The sequence below is a fragment of the Camelus dromedarius genome, chromosome 31 (assembly GCF_036321535.1).
Source record: "Camelus dromedarius isolate mCamDro1 chromosome 31, mCamDro1.pat, whole genome shotgun sequence".
Classification (NCBI taxonomy): domain Eukaryota; kingdom Metazoa; phylum Chordata; class Mammalia; order Artiodactyla; family Camelidae; genus Camelus; species Camelus dromedarius.
This window is the reverse complement of record NC_087466.1, coordinates 16,091,738-16,114,210: the sequence shown is the minus strand read 5'-3', so window position 1 is coordinate 16,114,210 and position 22,473 is coordinate 16,091,738. Positions and strand designations below refer to the sequence as shown.

Sequence of the window (22,473 nt, the reverse complement as noted above, 5' to 3'; positions counted from 1 at the left end):
TGCTGGTAATTCCAGTATCAGGTGATAAAAGTTTTCATCATTGAGACTTCTGCGGAGTTCCCTGGGTTCATAACCACTCTTGGAAGCATTAGGCAAGCCAGAGTGACTTAGAACCTTATCAGCATAATCCTGATATTTTGTATCTTTATCCTTTGGGCAAGTTTTTTATTTTTTTGAGTATATAATATGTCAACATTTCAAAAGTCTTTATAATTAAAAAAAAAAAACTTTGGACTCCTTTCATTATTTCAAATGATCTTTTATTTGTCATATACTTACATACTGTGTACATTTTTATAGTTTAAATCATTCATATTCTGATTATTTTTATCTAATAAAAATATTTCCACTGTCATCTTCACACTGATTTTTAGTAATTTGATATTTCTTTGTCTTCCACTCTTTTGGACGTATGGGTTGTTAAGGTGACCGTCTTTTTATGTATTCTTTTGCTTTGGTTGAAAAGTATCCCTAAGAGAAATATCAAAAACTTGAAAACCTCCAGAAAATATAAACTGGCTCTTACTACATATTGCCTTGTTGTTTTCCAGAAGGGTTATACCAATTTAGAACGGGGCAGTTTCTAAACACAATTTTATGTAGTAAATGTACCGTAGAACTGTATCATATAGACGGAAAGAATTTCTCTGGTGAGTCTCCTTATTTTACAAATGAGGGAACTGAAGCCCAACGAGATGAGGTAACTTGACAAAGATTGTATTACAACTAGTTGGTAACAAAGTCTGGATTGAAACCCAATTCTCAAAACTTGTGATCAATACCTTGTGTATTTTTACTTTAGCACTTTCTGCAAAAAGTAAATCATGTTGCCTTTAATTACACATTTAAATTTACCTCACTGAGTAAGTTTGGAAGTATTTCCACCTCTTCTGTTTTCTGAAAAAGATTGTTTAAAATTGTGTTATTTCTTTTTCAAATATTTGCTAGAAATCACCAGCGAAGCTGTCTAAAGTTGTGCTTTCTTTGTGGGAAGATTTGTTTTTGTTTTTGTTTTTCCTGCTTTGTTTATCTTTTTTTTTCCTAAGTATTGGTAAGGGCTTTGCTATGTGTGTGGTAAAATATAAATAACATAAAGTTCACCATTTTAACCATTTTTAGGCATACAGTTTAGTAGCAGGAAAGGGCTTTTTAAAACACATTGTCTCTTTACTATACCCATTCTAGTACTAGGGTGTGAAATGATATCTCATTGTGCCTTGATTACATTTCCCTGATAACTGAGATCAGGATATTGAAAAGATGGCAGGCATCTTTTAATCTGTTTATTGGCCATGTGTTTTTCTTTTTTGGTGAAATGCCTGTTCAAATCTTGACCCATTTTAAAATTATGTTGTCTTATACCGAATTATAACAGTTCTTTAAATATTCTAGATACAGGTTCTCGCTCATTCATATGATTTGCAGATATGTTTTTTTCCGATCTCTAACTTGCCTTTTTATTTTCTTGATAGTGTCTTTTAAAAATATAAACATATTTAATTTTGATAAAGTCCAACTTACTTTTTTGTCTTATGGAGTATGCTTTTGGTGTACCAAAAAACTCTTTGCCCAGTCCATGGGCACAAAAATTTTCTCCTATGTTTTCTTTAAGAAGTTTTATAGTTTTACTGTTTACATTTTAAGTCTATAATTTCATTTTGAGTTGATTTTTGTGTATGGTGTGAAATATGAGTCTAAGTTCATCTTTATGACTGTGACTATCCAATTGTCCCAGCACCATTTGTTGAAAAGACTATTCTTCACCCATTGTCAAAAATCAGCTGACCATAAATGTAAGGGTTTGTCACTGGACTCCCCATTTCTGTACTTGTGATCCATATAGCTTTCTTTATTCCAGCACCCTGGAGTCTTGATTGCTATAGCTTTTATAGTTAGTGTTAAAATCTAGTAGTGTAAGTCTTACAGTTTTGTTCTTTGTCAAAATCATTTGGCTATTCTGGAGCCTTTGCATTTCTATATTAAATTTAGATTCAGCTGGTCAATTTCTACAAAAAAATTTCTTCTGGGATTGATAGGTATTGTGGATCTGTAGATTGGTTGGAAGAGAATCACTATCTTAATAATATTGAGCCTTCCAATCCAGAGACCTGGACTGTCTCTCCATTTATTTAGATCTTTAATTTTTCTTACTAATGTTTTGTAATTTTCAGTGTATAAAGCTTTCAGTTTTTTCCCTTGATTTATTTTTCGATTATTCATTGCTAAGTATGTAGAACTACGGATGATTTTTAAATATTAATCTGGTACCTGTAGCTTTGCTGAACTCATTTATTAGTGCCAGTAGTTTTTTGTGTATGGATTTCTTGGGGTTTCGTACATGCAGGACGATGAGGTCTGCAGGTAGACAGCTTTGCTGCTTCTCTTCAGATCTGAATGCCTTTAAGTTTTCTTCTTCTCCTCTTTTTTTTTGGCGGCGGGGACGGGGGTGTCTTACTGTACAGGCTAGACCCTCTGGTACAGTGTTGAAGTGACAAGAGTACACCTCCTTCCTTGCCTTATTCCTAATCCTGAGGGGAAAGTGTTTAGTTGTTCACCATTAAGTATGTTGTTAGCTGTAGGTTTTTCATAAACCGCTTTATCAAACTGAGGAAATTTCCTCCTGTTTCTGGTTTGTGAAGAGTTTTTATCATGGATGGATGTTGGATTTTGCCATATGTTTTCATGCATTTATTGAGGTTATCATGTAGTTTTTGTCCATTATTCTATTAATATGCATACATCATATTAATTGATTATTTAAATATTGAACCAACCTTGGTAGTCTTGGGATAAATCCCACTTAGTCATGGTATGTAATCATTTTTATATGCTTCCAGATTCCATTTGCTGGTATTTTGTTGAAGATTTTTGGGTCTGTATTCATGAGGGATATTGTTCTGTGGTTTTCTTATGTCTTCTTATGGCTTTTGTATCCAGGTAATATTGGCCTTATTGAATGAGTCAAGAAGTGTTTCTTTTTCATCTCTTTTTCTGGAAAAGATTGTGTAGAATTGTAGTATTTCTTCTTTAAATGTTTTATAGAATTTACCTGTCTAAGCCAGACCTTTTTTTGTGGGAAATTTTTTTAGTTTTGTTTTTTCCTGCTTGGTTCACTGCTTCCCACCCCCCCTTTTTTAAACAGCTTTATTGAGATAGAATGTACGTACTGTAATGTTCTCCCATGTAAAGTGTACAGTTTAGTGGTTTTAGCATATTTATAAAGTTGTGTAGTCATCATCATATCACACCGATTTTAGAACATTTTCATCATCCCCAAAGAGACCTCGTACTCATTAGCAGTCATTCCCCTTTCCTCTCTCCGTAGCTCTGGGCAACCATCAGTCTCTTTTCTGCTCTCGATGTGCCACCTCTGACATTTCATAGAAGTGGAATCATACAATATGTGGCCTTTTGTGACTGGCTTCTTTCACAAAGTGTAATGTTTTCAGAGTTCATCCATGCTGTAGCATGTATCAGTATTTCATTCTTTTTTATTGCCAAATAATACTCTTTTGTTTATTCATGCATCAACTGACAGATGTTTAGGTTGTTTCCACATTTTGACTGCTGTGAGCATTCATGTATGAGTTTTGTGTGGACATCTCTTGGGTAGATACCTAGTAATAGAATTGCTGGGTCATGTGGTAACTCTGTGCTTAAACATTTTGAGAAATTGTTTTTTGAAGCAGTTGCACCATCTTACATTCTTAACAACAATGTATAAGGGTCCCAATGTCTCTTATTATCTGTCTTTTGGATTCTAGATACTCTACTATTCTGGTGCATTTGAAGTGGTACCTCATTGTGGTTTTGATTTGCATTTCCTTAATGACTAATGATGTTGAGTGTCTTTCTTGTGCTTATTTACTATCTGTGTGTCTTCTTTGATGAAGTGTCTGTTTAGGTCTTTTGCTCATTTAAAAATTAGGTGGGTTCTTATTGTTTTCAGAGTACTTTATACAGCTGACCTTAAAACAGCGCAAGGGCTAGGGGTGCCAACTCTCCGCGCAGTCAGAAACCTATGTTATAACTTCATAGTCGGCCTTCTGCTGCCATGGTTCCACATCCCAGGACTCAACCAACCACAGATCATGTAGTTCTGGAGTACATATTTAGTGACAAAAATCCATGTATAAGAGGAACCATGCAGTTCAAATCTTATTTTCAAGAGTCACCTATATGTTGTGGATACAAATTCTTTATCAGATAAATGCTTACAAAGAGTTTCTCCCGGCCTGTGGACTTGTCTTTTCACTTTTTGCTTGTCTATGATTGTTATGTTTTCCTGGTGGCCTGACTGGGATAAAATGTCCCTCTTTTATTTTTAGCAACAGTTTTTGTCTTAAAAGTCTTCCATCAGTTGTTAGTATAGCCATTCCAGCTCTCTTACGGTTGCATGTGGGAAGATTTTTAGTTACCAATTCTGTTTCTTTACTCCCTGTAAGTCTACTTGGATTTTCTGTTTCTTCTTGAGTTTTGGTCATTTTTATCTTTCTAGGATTTTTGCATTTCCTCTAAATTGTCTCATTTGTTGGCATTAGTTTGTTCACGCTGTTCCCTTATAATCCATTTAATCTCTGTCGGTCAGTAGTGTTCCCTCTTTCGTTTTCTATGTTAGGCATTTATGTCTTCTAGCTAAAGAGCAGTCCAGTTTTGTTGATCTTGGCAAAGAACCAACTTCTGATTTTTTTTTTTTTCTTTTTCCTTTTTCTGTTTTTACTTTTCATTGATTTCCACTCTAATATTATTTCCTTCCTTCTGCTTGCTTGAGGTTTAGTTTATGTTGCTTTTTTAAATGCTTGAGGTGGAAGCTCAAGTTACTGATTTGAAACCTTCTCTTTTAGCACAAGCTGTTAAAGCTACAAATTTCCCTCTAAGCACTGCTTTAACTGTATCATAAGTTTTGTTATGTTGTATTTTGTTATTTTGTATTGTATGAATTTCATTCCATTCAACATACTTTTCCCGGTGATTTTTTCCCTTTGACCTATGGTTTCTTATTTTTGGGGGGGTGGGTAATTAGGTTTATTTACTATTTTATTGTTTTGATGGAGGTACTGGGGATTGAACCCAGGACCTCATGCACACTAAGCTCGCACTCTACCACTGAGCTATACCCTTCCCCTGACCTATGGGTTCTTTATAAATGCTCTTCTTACTTTCCTAATAATTGGAAAATTTCAAAATTCCCTCTGTTGTTTAAAAGAATTTCAGCAGCCTAATTCAGTTCTTGAATTCTTGAATTGTGTTGAGAGAGATACTTTTCATGACTGCAATCCTTTAAAGTTTTTGCAGCTTGCTTTGTGGTATAGCATATGATATGTCCTGGAGAATGTTCCATATGCACTTGGAAAAATCAGCCTTCACAGAGAGTTGAATGCAGGGAGTGACAAAATCTGGTTTGTGTTTTAGGAAGATTGTTCTGGGTTCTGTGTGGGAAATAGCTTGTTGAGTAAGAGGGAAAAGTGAAATAAAGAAACCTACTGCCCTAGTAATAGGCAAAAAGTGGTGGCACTTTATGCTAATCAGGGTAGAGTGAGGTATCAGTGGATTTAGGACAAGATTGCTGGTGGAGTGGACATGGTGTGTGTGAGAGAGAAGAGTCAAGGATGACTCCAAGGTTTATGGCCTGAACAACTGGAGCCAGTGGTAGTGCCATTTTTGAGGTGGAAAACGCTTTTAAGAAAAACAGATTTTTCATGGAAACTTGATAAATGGAGCCAATACAATTTGTCAAGAGACTGATATGGTTCTAGTTTGGCTCTTCCCACTGTTTAATTTGGGGCAGGTAACTTCTGTGGACCCATATCGTGACAATTGTTACTTCATTAGTTATGACATAATGATAATTTATGATAGTAGTAGTGTAATGTTAACTATATTCTGGCTTGTAATGCTCTCCAAGTTTTCTAGAGTGATTTGTAAGTGCACTGTTTTAGTAGTGCTCAAACATTTTTTTACAACCAATTTTCACATCTCTTTCTTTCTAAGTATTCAGTAAACAAACCATACTGAGATTACTGTTTTGATAGGTCAAAACTTGTCAAATATTGTATTCAACTGATAGGTTATTTTTACTTATTGACCTGGGATCCTGTGGAGGTTTTTAGGAATGCCTCTTTTAAAAAAATGTCTCTGTGGTAACAAATGAAAGTTGCAGAAGTCAATGAAGTAAAACTGGTAGCAAAGCAGTCTCCTTGATTCTTGCTTTAACATAAACAAGGGCTAGCTGGGTGAAGAACTGGCCTGTGACTTACTTGGACATGGATTTCCTGATGAGAATACTTACAGGGAGTTTTCCATTAAGTCATAACCAGTTGGGTACCGTAGGGTGCTGAATGATGCTTCCCAGGCTATCCTGCTGTCTGACTTCTACCATTTTTATCAGTTTAGATGCCTCTTAATTGTTGTGAGTGACTTCTGTTTCTTACTATGAGGCGGTTAGATAGAGATGCTTGATTTTTATTGGCTATTACAATTTTTTTAACTTAGAAATTGACTATTAAAGAAACCTGATGAAGAAAATAGCTAATATTTTACTGAGCATTTATGTGCCAACTGCTTTACATAAAGTCTCATTTAATCCTCACATCAATTCAGCAAAAGAGATGTTGCTGTTCCCATTTTACAAATGAGGAAACTAAGGCCTAGAAATGTTAAGTAGCTTACCCAAGTAGTAAGTGGGGGCTGGGATTCAGACTCCAGCTGTACTTTACTGTTGCTGGCTATTGAGAACAATAATAAAATTTCAAATATGAAGCAAATAAATTGATTTGGTAGTAAAGTCAGAAGGAATTTCTTAAAAACCCCTTTTTAATGATTTTTCCCCCTACATTGGTGGTTCTCAGACCTTATTGTGCATAAAAACCACCTGGGGAAGATTGTTCAGTAGGCTTAGGATGGAGGCCCAGCACAGCACCCTAGCCTCATTCAGATGACCTGCATAACACACTTTGATAAACTCTTTCCTAACAGTTTTTTAAGTTGCTGTTTCTTGATTGCTGATAGCATTTTAAGGACCCATTCACTGATATGTTATTTACCTCCTACCCTGTTGAAAGTCTTCTGAAGTTCTCAGAGTTTCTCCTCTTGCTAAGTCAAAAAGATTTCCCCTCAGTCTTCATCCTTGATAAGCCTTGATGGTTTACTGTCACTAATGTAAATTTCTCCTCCTTTGGCTTCCATTGTTCACTTTCATGCTCCCTTCCAAATGGGACATGCACAAAACATGTTTTCTGAATTTGAATAGCTCTGTTCCTATTGCCCCCCCACCCCAACCCAAATGCCCAGCCAAATATGTCATCTCCTCTGATTTGAGACCATAAAAATACATGATTTGCTCATTTAAATTATTACATTTTATTTAGAGCTGTGAAGACATGGAGAAAATCATAAAGTACAGGATAAAAGACTTGTGGATTGTACTGGTTATTCCCCACCTAAGCTTTCACATTTCTCAGATCAGAGAGGGAAACTGTGCCAAATAAAACTAGATTCTAAAACCCCAAACAAATCTTTGATTTAGGAACCCTTATGTTTGCCATCCCTGGGCTGAGTTTTGTTTGCTAGACTTGCTATATTACTTAAAGATGACACCTGTCTCTCCTTAATCTTTCCAGCTGCTCAGGAAAAAAAATAGCATAATTACACATCTAATCAGTATGTCCCCAAAGCCTTTGACAAACCAAGAGGAGAACATTAATTGGTGGGTGGGGTACAGGGAGAGAAAGGGACTGTTCTGATGGGCACATAGACCCAAGAAGCACAATGTGAACATGGCTTAGAACTTCTTAGGCAGCTTAGTACTGTCAAGACACTTAAGTTCTGTCCCATCAGGAATGATAAACAAAAAATAACAGCTTTGCAGTAGAGCTAAAAGGAAATCAAAAGGAAGAAACACTTCATAATCTATAGATTATATATCTATATATATAAAGTTGATATATAAATTAAAAACACTTTTATAGAGTAACTACTACCCTTTTTTTAAAGGCAAGCACTCACCTGTGCTTTCTTTAATGATGAGGGTAGTTTATTTGTTTATACCCAGACCTACTCTAGGAAGACAGTGTCAGCAGGTTAATAAGACTGCAGAGATAATAAGAAATGCACTTTCTATGATTATGTTACCCTTCATACTAAATGCATGTAATTGTAAGGTTAGACCAGGTTAACCAAAACAAATCTAACTATGGTTCATAAATGTCATGATATGTTCATCTTTTGAGCTATTCTTTTTGCCATCTCTTAACCTGTCTTACTTTAAGAAAACATACAGAAATCTGAATGTTACTAGATACTGTAGGGAATGGTTATGTACATTGTAATATATATGGACAAGGTCCTTGATATATTTAACAGTTTCATCAATTCCTTTTTCAGTGTTCCATTTATAAAAACCACTGTAACTTATCTAGGAACACACACATTTAGTTTAAAGCCAAGGTCAAACAGAGTGTTTACCTTGACTGAGTGAATTCTCCCCTTCAGTGTGCTTACTTCCAATATTAGGATAATCAAAAAACATGATATTCTTTTAAAAAATTAAAATAAAAAATTGATTTGCCTTTCTCTTTCAGCATTCACAATTGTACTCCGTTATCAGAATTCAAACAAATGAACAAGTTTAACTCTCAGTAAATATGATCTCAGCTCCATTTTGCTTCCTGCAATTCTTTATTTTTGCTCTGCTCTGTTCAAAAGGATTTAACCATTCATTAAGTTTTACAAGTTGTGATGAGATAAGGTAAATTAAAATGGGGCCAAAAAAAGGGAAAAGTATGGGTGGAGACAAAGTAGAGCCAAAAATAAGTCTAAAAATACAAGCCACATTGGCCAACACCCTTGCTCCTAGTGGTCCACAAATACCACAGTAAGCGTCCTAGCAGACAACTTTCAGAAGAAAGAAAGAAAAAAAACTTCACAGTGCCCTTGGATAAAAAGAACCCAGTTGTTTAGGTGAATTGCAACTTAGTCTTAAGATCAGACAGACCGTTGTCTCAAAGATACTCAGAAAGAGGATGCAACATTGAATTTCATAGCATTTCATAACAGGCATTCATTGTTTGTTGAATGAATTAAAGTACCCTGCAGTATAAGCTGGTGGCGTTTGTGAAAATAGATTTCGGCAAAAGCTACAGTTGGAGACACAACCAGCAGCAGAAAAGTGTGGTCCAGATTGCTAGCTTACTGTGGTCTAATGTTACATTTTATGATATCTGGAGAAATGAATGGGTTACTAGTTCTTCAGCTGATTATTCCTCAATATTGATCTCTTGATAAATGTTGGCAGCGGTCCAGACATGTACTCTGTGGCCAGCTGAATACTGACCTCTTTGTCTTAACAGTTCTCACAGCATATTTGCATTTTTTTTTCACAACTAAGGAACCTAAAAAAGCCAAACTGTAAGCCCGTATTTCCCCTTGTCCCGAGCAAGCAGCGGAAGTTCTCGTGGGCCTAGGACTTACTCAGAAAATTCTTTATAATCCAGTCTAGTGCCTAAAGATATGAGTAGTTGATTCCTGAAGTTCTATTCCTTATAGCTGAATTAGTTTTAGCCTGAAAAAAAATTGAGCGCAAATATAACCAGATCTCCATCTCAGCCAAATATCTTATTAAAGCACTCAGAGAATGTTAAACTACTTCCTGATGTAGTGTCTACGATAAACTGCTTGTTATACGTGCATCAGAGTGACCAAAAAATGCACACTGGGATTTATACCTTGAATGTTGATCAGTTTCTGACACTGATTATCTGCCAGGCTCAGCTGCATTTATACCTCACCCAGTTCAAGATCAAACCATATTATCTGCCTAATAAAAGGTTGCTTTTCTTACTATTTCTCTCTAATTAGGCAGAATAGATACAGTTCATCCAAAAGCGATATCACGTTAACTCGAGGAGAAATGTTCTTAGCTATTTTTTTTTTAATGAAAGAGGTGTGTCTATTGACGAGCAAAGATATGGTTGACATAGTATAGAATGAAAAATTAATTAGTGAGATGGCGTATATTAATCTTCATTTTTTTAAAAAAGGGAAATATATGCCAAGTTTATGTATCTCTGGGATAGGGATTATGGAGTCTGTTGTTTTGTAGCATTCTTTGTTGTTGGAGGTGGTAATCATATATATTACTTTTTTCAGAAAAAAAATAGAAGTTTGTTTTGTAAAGGGAGATAGTACAGGCAAGGCAGGGTGGTGTAATAAGAACCTTTGGCTTCCTTATTATAGGGCTAATAATAGAGCATCTCTGTACTAATTTGCCCGGGCTGCCGTAACAAAGTACCACAGCCTGGGTGACTTAAACAGCAGAAATTTATTTTCTCACAGTTTGGGAGGCTAGAAGTCTAAGATCAAGGTGTCGGCAGGGTTGGTTTCATTCTGAAAAGGCTGTAGACGTCCACCTTCACACTTAGATGGTGCCCTTCCCGTCGTCTTCTCTCTGTGTGTGCATGTGTCTGGTGTGTGTGTCTCTGTCTGTCTCTGTCCTAATCTTCTCTTCTTACAAGGACACCAGTCACACTGGACTAAGGCCCACTCTAACAACCTCATTTTAATTTAATTACCTTTGGAAGGCTTTTTCAAGGCTCTGTCTCCAAATGCAGTCACATTATTAATTACAGTATTCTATGAATCAGAAGTAATGTTGCCTGTGAAGCACCTAGCGTAGAGCCTGACAGTTTAAGCTCAATAAAGTCTAACTATTACTATTTTAATCCTCAGCTGCTTAGTCAGAAGACCATCTCTTCTACCTGGATTCTTAGTAGTAGGTTCTTAATGTAGGTTCTATATGAGCATCAGTAATTGGAAATTTGTCTGCCTCCTACAGCTTGACCCATAACTATTTTCTGTTCCATTATAGTTAATGAAAATAGCAAATAATATGCTATAATTTAGGTGGCTTTTTCTGGGATGGTTAATGGTTGTCTTTAATGGAATAGCCATAGCTAAAGTCTTTCTGTTAGTATTTAAACATTAATTTCAGTAACCCAGACTTGCTGTTTGTTAAGCACATAGCCAGGATGCAGTTTACTTGGAATATCTAGTAATAAGATTATGATGTATTAATATCACATCGTATATTACTGCACAGTAATAACAATAAGGTTGTGGTGGCAGCGTGGACGGGATTGAAGGATAGTCTTCTGTGAAGATGAAACACACTGTTCTAAGTCAGGCCAAGCCTATATTAACTCTGTAGAGTTAATATAGATTACCAAGTAAGTTGGGATAAAGGTCCGTAATTCAAAATGGTCCCTGGTTCACTCAGGAAGCAGGGTCTTCTGCAAAGGCTTTACTTAAATAGCTTAAGTTTGCTGTCAGCTATGCAGTATGGGTAACCGTTATTGGACCCCAGTCACCGTGGCCTGGTATCTGCTAAACTTAGGTCCACTGGTACTGTTTGTAAAGCTGGAATGTATGAATCTTCTCGGAACAAATTTGTGGGGTCCTACACCTCATTTAGCCAGATTACTGTTTTGTGAATAATGACCCATGGTCTACGTCTGATGATCAGTGCTTGATTTGAGCTAAGCTTTTTTGAGGCAATGAGAAATTGAAAGAAAGCTTTAAATTATATAAGCGCTTGTCCTCCACTCCCCGATATATTATTACCTCATTAGCTTGCCTAAAGCATTCATGTCCCTGCAGCCATTCTTATCAAACTAGGTTCTAAGGAAATGGAACGGCTAAAATTGGTTTTAAGTTAACCACACCTACTGGTACTTGAAAAACGGGGAAATTCTTGCCTTAGAGCAGCCAGAATAGAGTTTAAAATAGTCCTCAACTAATAACAGATTGAAATGGAGTTAGATAACCCTTAAGCCTATCCTACATAACTCTCGGCACCCAGTCCCATTTACCGAGTCTTAGGAGAGAGGCTCTGAACAGCTGTGCCTAGGGTCAAACCAGAGATGATCGGCAGCTTTCCAGTCCAGGACATCAGTATGCCAATGGAAAGCAAAGGAGAAGCTAACAGTCTGTAACTGCCAGCCCCCAGGGTAGGGATATGGGTAACTGTTTCTGTAAATTTACCATGCTACCTCCAGATTCTGAGCAGCAGAGTGGGCATAACAAGTGTTGTTGTTGTCGTCCATTCATATGTAAGGGAATTCGAAAAACACAATTTAAATTAATACAGGTCTTTTCCAAAGCATGCCCACAGGGAAGAAGCAGTCTTCATGTTCCAGTGATTCCAGACAGGTTCCCATGAATTGCATCACCAGAGAGTTGAGCTCTCCAAAAATGATTAGCTTTCCAGGAAAAGCATGAATTAAAGTTTGAAGGATCATAGCAATAAAACCATGTACTGAAAACTAGAACAGTTTTCTTAGCAGGGAAAATATACTCAAAATATTATATCTAATTTGTATGGAACAAATCACAGTTGACAGAGAAAAGTTCTCAGGAGCTGACGAATCACCATAACAATTCTCCAGGGTTGACTGAGGTGGGAGCATCTAGTGTACTTTTTGATCTCTGTTAAGGTGTCTTCTGATGGCAGAAGAAATATAAAGCCCCAAAAATTAGATACGAGAAGTTGAATGTTCTAAAATCCAAGGCTTTTTAAAAATTAAAAACTCCCCGGAAAGCCAGCACATCAGCATATACAGAAGAGGAGTTTTAACCACACTTCAGAGTTTAACCATGTTTCAGGCATCGAAAACTATCCATTCTTTGGTCTTACTGGGGAATTTGTCACCCATTAGTGCTGGCCTTCTAATGGAACAGTTTGCTAAATAACTAATTAGCCAAATTTATAGGGGACAGGGTGAAGTGTGCCTGACCAGTCTGTGCTCCAGGCTTTCCTAGCCAGGTCACCAGTGCTAACTGAAGACATAGCCAGTGGAGGCTTCTTCTGCACCAGTAGTTTCAGACAGTGGATGACAGTACAGGAAAGCAAATGGCAGACAGAGTCAACCTGTTGTAGTAGAAGGGCCATTCTCTTGAGTCCAGCAAGAGATTTTGAGTCACAGGAGTAGGAAACTATGAAGTGAAGAGCATTACTAGGACCTGAGCCTAGTGATTTGCTTGAGAGCCCCTTCAGGAAGAATTCTGAGCTCTTGAGAATAGAGGGATACTCTATCCTTAAACTCTCCTTAAAGAGAGGGATAAAACTCAACCAGGTGCCAGTACCCACCGGGACTTGTACACGGCATAAACAAATGAAAGGAGACCTCTCCTTCACTTCAATATCTGCTCAGTTTGGAACCTGAGTATTTAAAGAACTGTCTAGAGGCGCTTCTAATTCTAGCCAAGCTGAAGTAACAGAAACTGGATTTGCCATTCTGTTCTTCATAGAAAAACAGAGACGATAAACAATCTTCCCAGCTGTCTTAAGACAATTTCTATTGCCCTTCTGACCCCCCACCAGAAAAAAAGGTCAAACTTACAGTTACAGAGGGTAGTAGGATGGTTACTAGAGTCTGGAGGGTAGAAGAAAAGGAGAGGGATTGATTAAAGGGTGCAAACTTTCAGTTAATAAGTTCTAGAGCCCTGACGTACATCATGGTAACCATAGTTAATAATAATGTATACTTGAAATTTGTTAAGAGAGTAGAACTCAAGAGTTCTGACCCCACACATACACACAGAAGTTAACTATGAGAGGTAATGAATGTGTTTGACTGTGAAAAGGGAGCTGCAAAGAGAGAAGACCCCCGCGATCTGCAGGTGCACCTCTTGAACATTCACCAGAGTATATGGTCATTGGAGTCCCTGAAGGGAAGGAGAAGAAAGGGACAGACTAAAAAATGCTTAAAGAATTAATGGACAAAATTTTTCCAAAACTTGAAGTAAACTACAACCCACAGATCCAAGAAACTGAATAAAACCCCATAGCACAAGAACCATAAAGAAAACTACACCAAGGTACATCATAATCAAAGTACTCAAAACTAGTGATAAAAGAAAAAAAAAATCCGAAAAGCAGCTGTAGGGTGAGGAGGCTGAGGAACTGCTAGGGGGCAGGGGAAGGATCAGATTTCTCATTGAAAACAGTGTAGATAAGACAGTGGAACAGCTGCTTTCAAGGACAGAAAGAAAACACTGTCAACATAGAATTGTATGGCAAATACATCTTCCAGAAATGAAGGCAAAATAAAGATGTTTTCAGACATACAAAACCTGAAAGAATTCTTTACTAATGAACTTATACTACAAGAAATGTTAAAGGAAGTTCTTCGAGCAGAGCTTTAAGCAGATTAAAAATGGTACCAGTTGGAATTCTGGGTCTACACAAAGGAATGAAGATCACCAGAAATAGTACCTACAATGATAAATGTGAAAGGGTTTTTTCCTTATTATTTAAAACTCTTTAAAAGATAACTGTCTAAACAAAAGTAATAATACAGTATGAAGTTTGTATCATAACATATAAAAATAAAATACATGGTAATAATAGTACAGAGGTTGAGAGGGAAATAAGCTGTTGTCAGGTTTTTATACTATACATGAAGTATTGCCATATAACTTGAAGGTAGACTGTGTTGGTTAAAGATGTATACCATAAACTTTACAGCAAACACTAAAATAAAAGAACAGAGAGTTATAGCTAGAAAGACAACAAAGGAAATAAAACCAAATCCTAGAAAAATAACTGTATTAATCCAAAACAAGGCAGGTAAAGGGAAGCAACAACAAAAAAGATAGAACAAACTAAAACGTAGCCTCAAAGCTAATCATAACAATAATCACATTAAATAAATTGGCCTAAAAACTCGGATTAGAAGATGGAAATTGTCAGATTGAATTAAAAAGCAAGATCCAATGATACGCTGCTTACAAAAAGCACGCTATAGGTATAAAGCCAGAAAAAGGATTTAAAGTTAAAGTTTGGGAAAAGATATCCCCTATACTCATCAAAAGAAAGCTGAAGTAGCTGTATTAATATCAGACAAAGCAGCTTTCAGAGCAAGGAAAATTACTAAAGACAAAAAAAAAACCCCTTACTTCATAATGATAAAGGGATCATTTACGCAACAAGACATAATAATCCTAAATGCATCTAATAGAAGATTTTCAAAATGCATGAAGCAAAAACTGATACAACTTCAAGGAAAAATAAAAGAAACCCACAAGTGTAGCTGAAGATTTTCATACCTCTCTCTCAATAACTGATAAAGCAGAGTGGTCAGAAAATCAGTAAGGAAGGATATAGTGGCTTAAACAATATTTTTCAACCAGTTTGACCTGATTGATATTTATAGAACATTCCAGCAGTGGAATGAATACACATTCTCACGTGCACCTGGAACATTTACCAAGATAGATCGTGTTTGGGGGACATAAAACAAGTCTCAGTAAATGGATTCAAGGCATACATAGTATGATCTCTGATCTCTAGCCCGCTGGGGCTGCCGTAACAAAACACGCAGACTAGGTGCCTTAAACAACAGGAACTTGTTTTCTCACAGTTCTGGAGGCCGGAAATCCAAGGTGGGTTCTGGTGAGCACTCCCTTCCTGGTTTGTAGATGACTGCCTTCTCGCTGTGTGTCCACATGGTCTTTCCTCGGTGTGTAGCTCCAGGAGAGAGCTAGCAAGCTCTCTGTGTCTCTTCTTAGAAGGGTACTAATCCCATCCCGAGGACCCACCCTCAGGACGTCAGCAAAATTACCTCCCAAAGGCCCTGTCGCCAAATACCATTCATCACATTGGGGGTTAGGACTTCAACAAATGAACCTTGTAGGGGACACCACCATTCAGTTCCTAATGAATCACAGTTGAACACAAAGATGTCTGGAAAATCCACAGATATTTGGAAGCAAAAATAACACACTTCCATGTGTTAAGAAATCAAGAAAGGAAATACTTTTGAATTAAAAGAAAGTAAAAACACAACACACCAAATTTATGGAATGATGCAAAAGCAATATTTAGGGAATTATAGCTCTTAATGCCAAGGTTAGAATAGAAGAAAAAGTAACAGTAATCTAAACTTTTACCTTTCTTAATAAACTAGGGGAAAAAAGAGCAAGTTAAACCCAATTAAGCAGAAAAAAGGTAAGAATAAAGATCAAAGCCATGTAGTAACCTGTAATAAAAAAAAAATGTGTTTGAGTATATATACTTACGTGTGTGTGTATATAAACTGAATCACTGTGCTGCACACCAGAAGCTAATACAACATGGGAAATCAAAAAATAAAAATAAAAGAGGAAAAAAAAGATCAAAGTCAAATAGATTTTCTCTGTTGGAGAAAAATCAGTGAAACTATAAGAGCTGATTTTTTTTAAAAAATCAGTAAAATTAGTAACCCTCTAGCCATACTAATTAAGGAAAAAAGACAAATCTACCATCAGGGATAAGAGAGTTGGTAATACTAGAGCCTACAGATATTAAAAGATAATAAGAGATTAAACTCTGTGCTGATAAATTTAACAACTTGGGTGAAATGGACAAAATTTTTGAAAGACACAGTCTACCAAAGCTCACTCAAGAAGAAATAGATAACCTGACTAGTGCTATATTTATTAAAGAAATTGAAAATTGACAGGCTGTTCCAAAGTGGTTGTGCTAGTTTACATTCCCACCAGCAATTTTATATGCTTGCTAACACTTGGTTATTATCTGACTTTTTGGTCACAGCCACCCTAGTGGATACGAAGTGAGTACCTCATTGTGGTTTTGATTTGTATTTCCCTAATGACTAATGATGTTAAGAACTTTCCATGTACTTATTTGCCATTTGCTTATCTTCTTTGGAGAAATACTTATTCAAAACTTTTGCCCATTTTTTTAATCATGTTGTCTTTTTATTATTGAATTGTAGGACTTCTTTATATATTCTAAATACAAGGCCCTTATCAGACACATAACAGCAAATGTATTCTCCCTTCCTGTGGGGTTGTCTTTTCACTTTTTTGGAAGTGTCCTTTGCAGCATACAGGTTTTAATTTTGATGAAGTCTAATTTATCACTTTTTTCCTTGTGTTTTTGGTGTCATATGTAAGAATCCACTGCCAAATCTAGGGTCACGAAGATTTACCCTATATTTTTGTCTAAAGTTTAATAATTTTAGCTTTCAAATTATTTAAATTAATTAAAGTAAAAGTAAAATGTAGAATTCATTTCCTCAGTTGTGCTTCCACATTTCAAGTGCTCACACGGCTCACATCTACCAAATAGGTCAGTGCAGATACAAAACATTACCACCATCACAGGAAGTTCTTTTGGACACACAAATGCTTTAAAGGAACACAGCAGTAAAAAATGAGCTAAGGACTTGAAGAGTTATGTCACAAAAAAAGACAGACATGGGCAAACTCACGTACATAAAATTGTTCAACAGTTAAGAGAATTCTAAATTAGAACAGAAATAGCATTTTTAGTTCCCCAGATTGACGGTGACTACTTCCTTCAGGTCTTGACTCAGAAATCGCACCAGTGAGGTCCTCCCTGTCCACGCTGTTTAAAATTTCAGACCTACTGTCTCCATTTCCTGCCTTTTCTCCTTAGCTCTTAGCATTACTCTACCACATATTTAACCTATTTTTCGTGTTTACTGTTAGTTTCCCTCCCCAAATGTAAAATCCAGGAGAGCCTGTTTTACTCACTATTTATCGTCTCTTCAGTACCTAGAACAGCCCCAGGTACAGCACAGACTCGGGTATATGCTGCTGTTGAATGAAAGCTGGCCAGGTGTAGAGAAACAAGTGCTGTCATACCTGCTGTCTGTCCGAGAGTAAACTGGTACGCCTTCTGTGGAAGCAGTTGTGTAAAAGTCTCAAAATTGTGCTTGTGTTTTGACCTAGTATTTTTCCTCCTAGGCATTTAGCATAAGGAAGTAATAAAGATGTGCACAGAGATATGGCTGGAATATTCAGTCACAATGGAATGCTTTTATCTGCAGTCAAGAAAACTCTTGAACTGATGTTAGAAGGAATATAGACAGTTTTTTTTAAAATGTGGCATCAAGAACTATTCTGCAGATCTGTTCCAGAGAGCTCATGCTTTGCATTTAAAAATATGTCTCATTTGCTGACTTTTCTGGTCAATTTCTTAAGCAAAACTAAAACTTACCTATTCAATTTCTCCCACAGGTCTCTTAATATGGACTTTGAAAATCAAGATAAGGAGAAGGACAGTAACAGTTCTTCTGGGTCTTTCAATGGCAACAGCACCAATAATAGTAAGGCATTTTGTGTCAGTTGACTTTCATACATGTAGTTGTCTTAATTTGATTCTTTCTGTAACTCCAGTTGATAATTTACTGGGCTCAAGGATTATTTGTTATAACGATAAAATCTCATCTGTATCGTATAGTTTGTTAAAGTCTTACATTCTGAATCTGAACTACAGAATTCTTGTGTACTGCTTTTAATTCATGCCTAAAAGCTTGCTGTCCTGATTCTTTATTTTCTTAAAGACAAGCAGGATAGATAGGTATCTGTCTGCTTATGTCTTCATTTGAATCCTTTGGCGAGGTTGATAATTTTGTAGGGGTTGATCATAAATTCTTCTAGTGACTGTTAAAAATAGCTACGTGAAGTACTTGTAAAACTAAGTATTGTGAGTGTCTCTCCTGATATTTAAGATTTTATAAGAATATTTGCTTTAAAAAAAAATAGAAGTGTGCTATGTGGCAAGTGTTCAGCATTATTCATAATAGCCAAAAAGAGGAAGCAACTCAGAGACCAGTAAACTAGTTAATGGATAAGCAAAATATGGTGTGTCTACACTATTCAGCATTAAAAAGAATGAAGTACAAAACATGCTACAACATGGGTGAACCTCAAAACTTGTTAACTAAAAGAATCCAGATGGAAAAACTCCATATTGTATGAGTGCATTTACATGAAATTTCCAAAAAAGGAAATATATGGAGGCAGAAAGTAGATGAGTGGTTGCCTAGGACAAGAGATGGGAAGGAGAATTAATGGTAAACTGGCATGAGGGATCTTCTTGAGGTTATGAAGACACTCTGAAACTAGATTATGGTGATGGTTTCACACGGTAAATTTACAAAAAAAAAAAAAATTGAATTACACAGTTAGGATGGCTACATTTTATGGAATGTAAGTTGTGCCTTGATAGAGTTGTAGAAAATTGGTGATGCTTATTATAGAAAGAGAACTGAATTAGAAATAAGGAGACTTGATAATATTAAGACATTCATATTGGGTACCTCCCAATATGCACTCAGCATTTATTAGATATTTTGAAAGATGCAAAGTACAAGAGCTTGTACCCAGACTGTCACCTAGGCAGTGTGGCCAGAATACTTTCCAAGGTGTTAATAAAGTGCTAAGACAGATCCCAAATACCACTTCCCACCCTGTACCTAGAGCAGCTACTTTTTCTTATGGATTCTTACCATAGCCTCAGAATCCTTCTGAACAAACATCTGCTATCAGTAGATCAGAGTACACACTAAAGGTGAAGTCATTTAGACAGCCAGGTACAAAGAGAGTAAAGAGAAAGGCAAGCCAGGGTGAGCAACAGTGGGTCAGGTTAGTAAGGGACTCTTTCCGGCAGAAGGTGAGTTTGACTTGACGCAGTAAACTTGAGTTGCTGGAGAAGTCCCTCCAGGTAAGAAGAACATGTAAAAACAGGCCCAGAGAAGGAGGATAGCGGGACTTACAGGGCAAATTAAAGTTTCCACCTAATAGGGAGGAAAGACTGGAGATCTAATATAAAATTGGCTAGAATATTGATGGAGGATCTTAGAAATTAAATTGAAAAGAGATCACTTAATGCCTATTTCAGTTTCTCTAGTTATTTTAATATTCCATCAACCAAATTATGCTTGCCCAGTTTTTACCCAGTTAAATGTGTTTCATTGTCCCCAACAGTATAAAGTGGACATGATAAATACAGTAAGTAGAATCATTTAAATATAAGGAGCCTTTTCTTAAATTTATGACACAGATCCTTGCATAGTAAAATACCATACCAGTAACTTACCAGGAACCAGTTAAAACCCAGTGTCAATATCCAGTTTTCAGGTTAAATTATTACATAGCAACTTTTCTTCTATCAGTATTTTAAACCCAGTCACTCCATACACTTTAAATTCCTGTGTTATACAGCATATATACAAATGATGTACTTAAAACAGATTGTAAATCTGTTGTGCATTGCATCACAGAAACCTGAGAAATCAATAGTATGTGTTTAAGTACAGTTTTACCTGCAAATAAATAAATCGTTAAGTCATTCCACACAGTGGAAGGAATTTACTTGGTGACATTAGTTTTGTATTTCTCATTGTTAATCAATATCTAAAGAGTAGTAGATGGTTATTTAAATGGTCATTTTCTTAAATCTGCCTCCTGTGATGTGCTAAATTATCCTCAACAAATGTATTTCTTCAGCGCCTAATCTGGGCCACGGATACCAAAAGGGCTAATAAGCACAGATCAGGATAGAACGCAGTCCACGCAGGAAAAATACAGAAAGAAATGACCATTACAGAGAAGGCCAGTACTTGATTATGGAGTATGACCCCATTCCAGATTGAAGGGGTGGCATGGAAAACAGGATGCATTTATCAAAAATCAAAGAAATGATAATAGCCAGAGAAATGAACAGAGGAACATGGGATTGTGTAGGTGCGAAGGAGATTGAAATACTGAGTGATGAATAATGTAGAAGAATTGGGGGGAAAGTTCTGAGAAAAGGAAGGTATGACTTTAGTATTAAGATTTTGTCAAGAGTGTTGTGAACTAATAATGTATGAAGGAGAAAGTGAGTAGATAGAGGGTTTTTTTTTTTTTTAAGTTGGCAGTTGCCTACTCCCAAGATAAATAAGAATCAAGGAATTTGTGGAAAAGACATGAAAATGAGTGAACTACAGCTCCATATAACAGCATGGTTGTTTCTCACAATGTTGAGTGAAAGAAGCCAGACCAAAAAGAAAATACATACTACATACTTCAACGTATATGATAAGGAAACAGGCAGAACAGATACTAACATTTTAGGATGCATGCTTGGGTAGAAAGCATAAAGTAAAAGTATCATAAAAGCTAGGGAAGGAGTAGTTCCCTTTGGAGGAAGGAGAAAGAACAGTGATTGGGAAGGGCGTGAGAAAGACTTTGGACCTTGGCACGGTTCTATTTCTTGACCCTGGTGGTATTAGCCATGTGATGATTCACTGAACTCTATTTTTGTTTCATGTACTTTTCTCTGTGTGTGTTATGTTTTACAATAAAAAGGGTTAGAAAGTAGGGGTGGGGGGAGTTCCCTCCAGGTCCTCTCTGATTTTCCCTAACCTTTTTTCTAACTCCTGTCTCATCTCTACATCTGCCCCAGGAAACCTGTATAGAGGTTCCCACCCACTGCCACTCCCAGCACACCAGTCCTTCACTTAATTAACATTAAGTGGGTTTTCTTTAAAAAAAAAGTGACTCCCCTTCTCCCCCCATTACCTGATATCTTGAAGTCCTTTTCTTGGTTCCCATATAATTTATTTGGACAATGAAGACTGATGGGGATGATGTACAGTTGGAATTCTCGTCCTTAACAGAGAAACATAACTTAATCTCCCCACCTAGACTGTAAACTCCATAAGCTCTGAAAGTGACTTTTTAAATCCCTTATGTTGCCTACTGTGTAAATGGTCAATAAATATTTAGTCAAGGCATGCTTCTCTCATGGAGGTACAAAATCAGTAACTTTTTTAACAGTTAGCAGTACTACACTGGTGTATGGCTCCACATCTGTTTCATGACCAGACATATATTTAGTCTGCAGCCTTGTTCACTGAATACAAAAAATATCTCTGTACATAATTTTTAATTCCATCACCCTGCCTATTTCTTAAGCTGATTTTGCCTTAAAAGATAATGCAACTGTGTTTGAGTAAGTCTCTCAGTTATGACTGTTCTGTTTTACTTTGCTCTGTTTTGTTTTAAGTCATTGGAGTTTGGCTAAAATTTCTGATTAATTAGGTCCTTCCCCTGCAGGACCATTATTTCCAGACCTTTAGGAAGCGCAGTATTAAAGTTGTATACATTATTTTTGGTAGCATATTATCAGCAACTAAAGGAGTTCATTGCTGTTTGATAAACTCTCTTGAGCATCCTTCTGTAAAACTAATGGAAACAATGTCTAATGCCTACTGGTTTAAAATCTATGCTTTCAAAAAACAGAGATCTGCTCATTTTGTCTAATATTTTTTAGAAAGGTTCTTTGTATTCAGTTTTGCATTTTAATTGTAGACTGAACTTCTAAAACTTAGGTGTATTATAAACAAATATTTCTCATATACCTGACTTAATGAACATTATTTGTTTTAGCCAGTCATTTGATTTCTCTGTTCATGTTTTAAACCAGTATAGTTAACCTGTGGGCTATCTGATGCTTTGTTTTACAGAAGATGGCGGTGTGGGTGTGTATTTTAAGATTTATAGATTTTTTTTTCAAGATTTGTTTCTTACATAACAATTTTTTTTGAGAAACCACTGTTTTCTGTTGTGAAAGGCCCCTAAAGTCTAGTTTCCTCAAGTAGTTCTTTGAACTATTGTAGA

General features: G+C 36.4%; 1 protein-coding gene across 1 annotated transcript in view; it reads left to right on the top strand.

Moving 5' to 3' along the window:
- SPPL3 (signal peptide peptidase like 3) overlaps positions 1-22,473 on the top strand; it is a 106,847-nt gene that overhangs the window by 71,368 nt on the left and 13,006 nt on the right. The window contains exon 3 of the mRNA XM_031442773.2: positions 18,043-18,131. Within this exon, the coding sequence (XP_031298633.1) occupies positions 18,043-18,131 (89 nt within the window). The remainder of the gene's footprint in view (positions 1-18,042; positions 18,132-22,473) is intronic.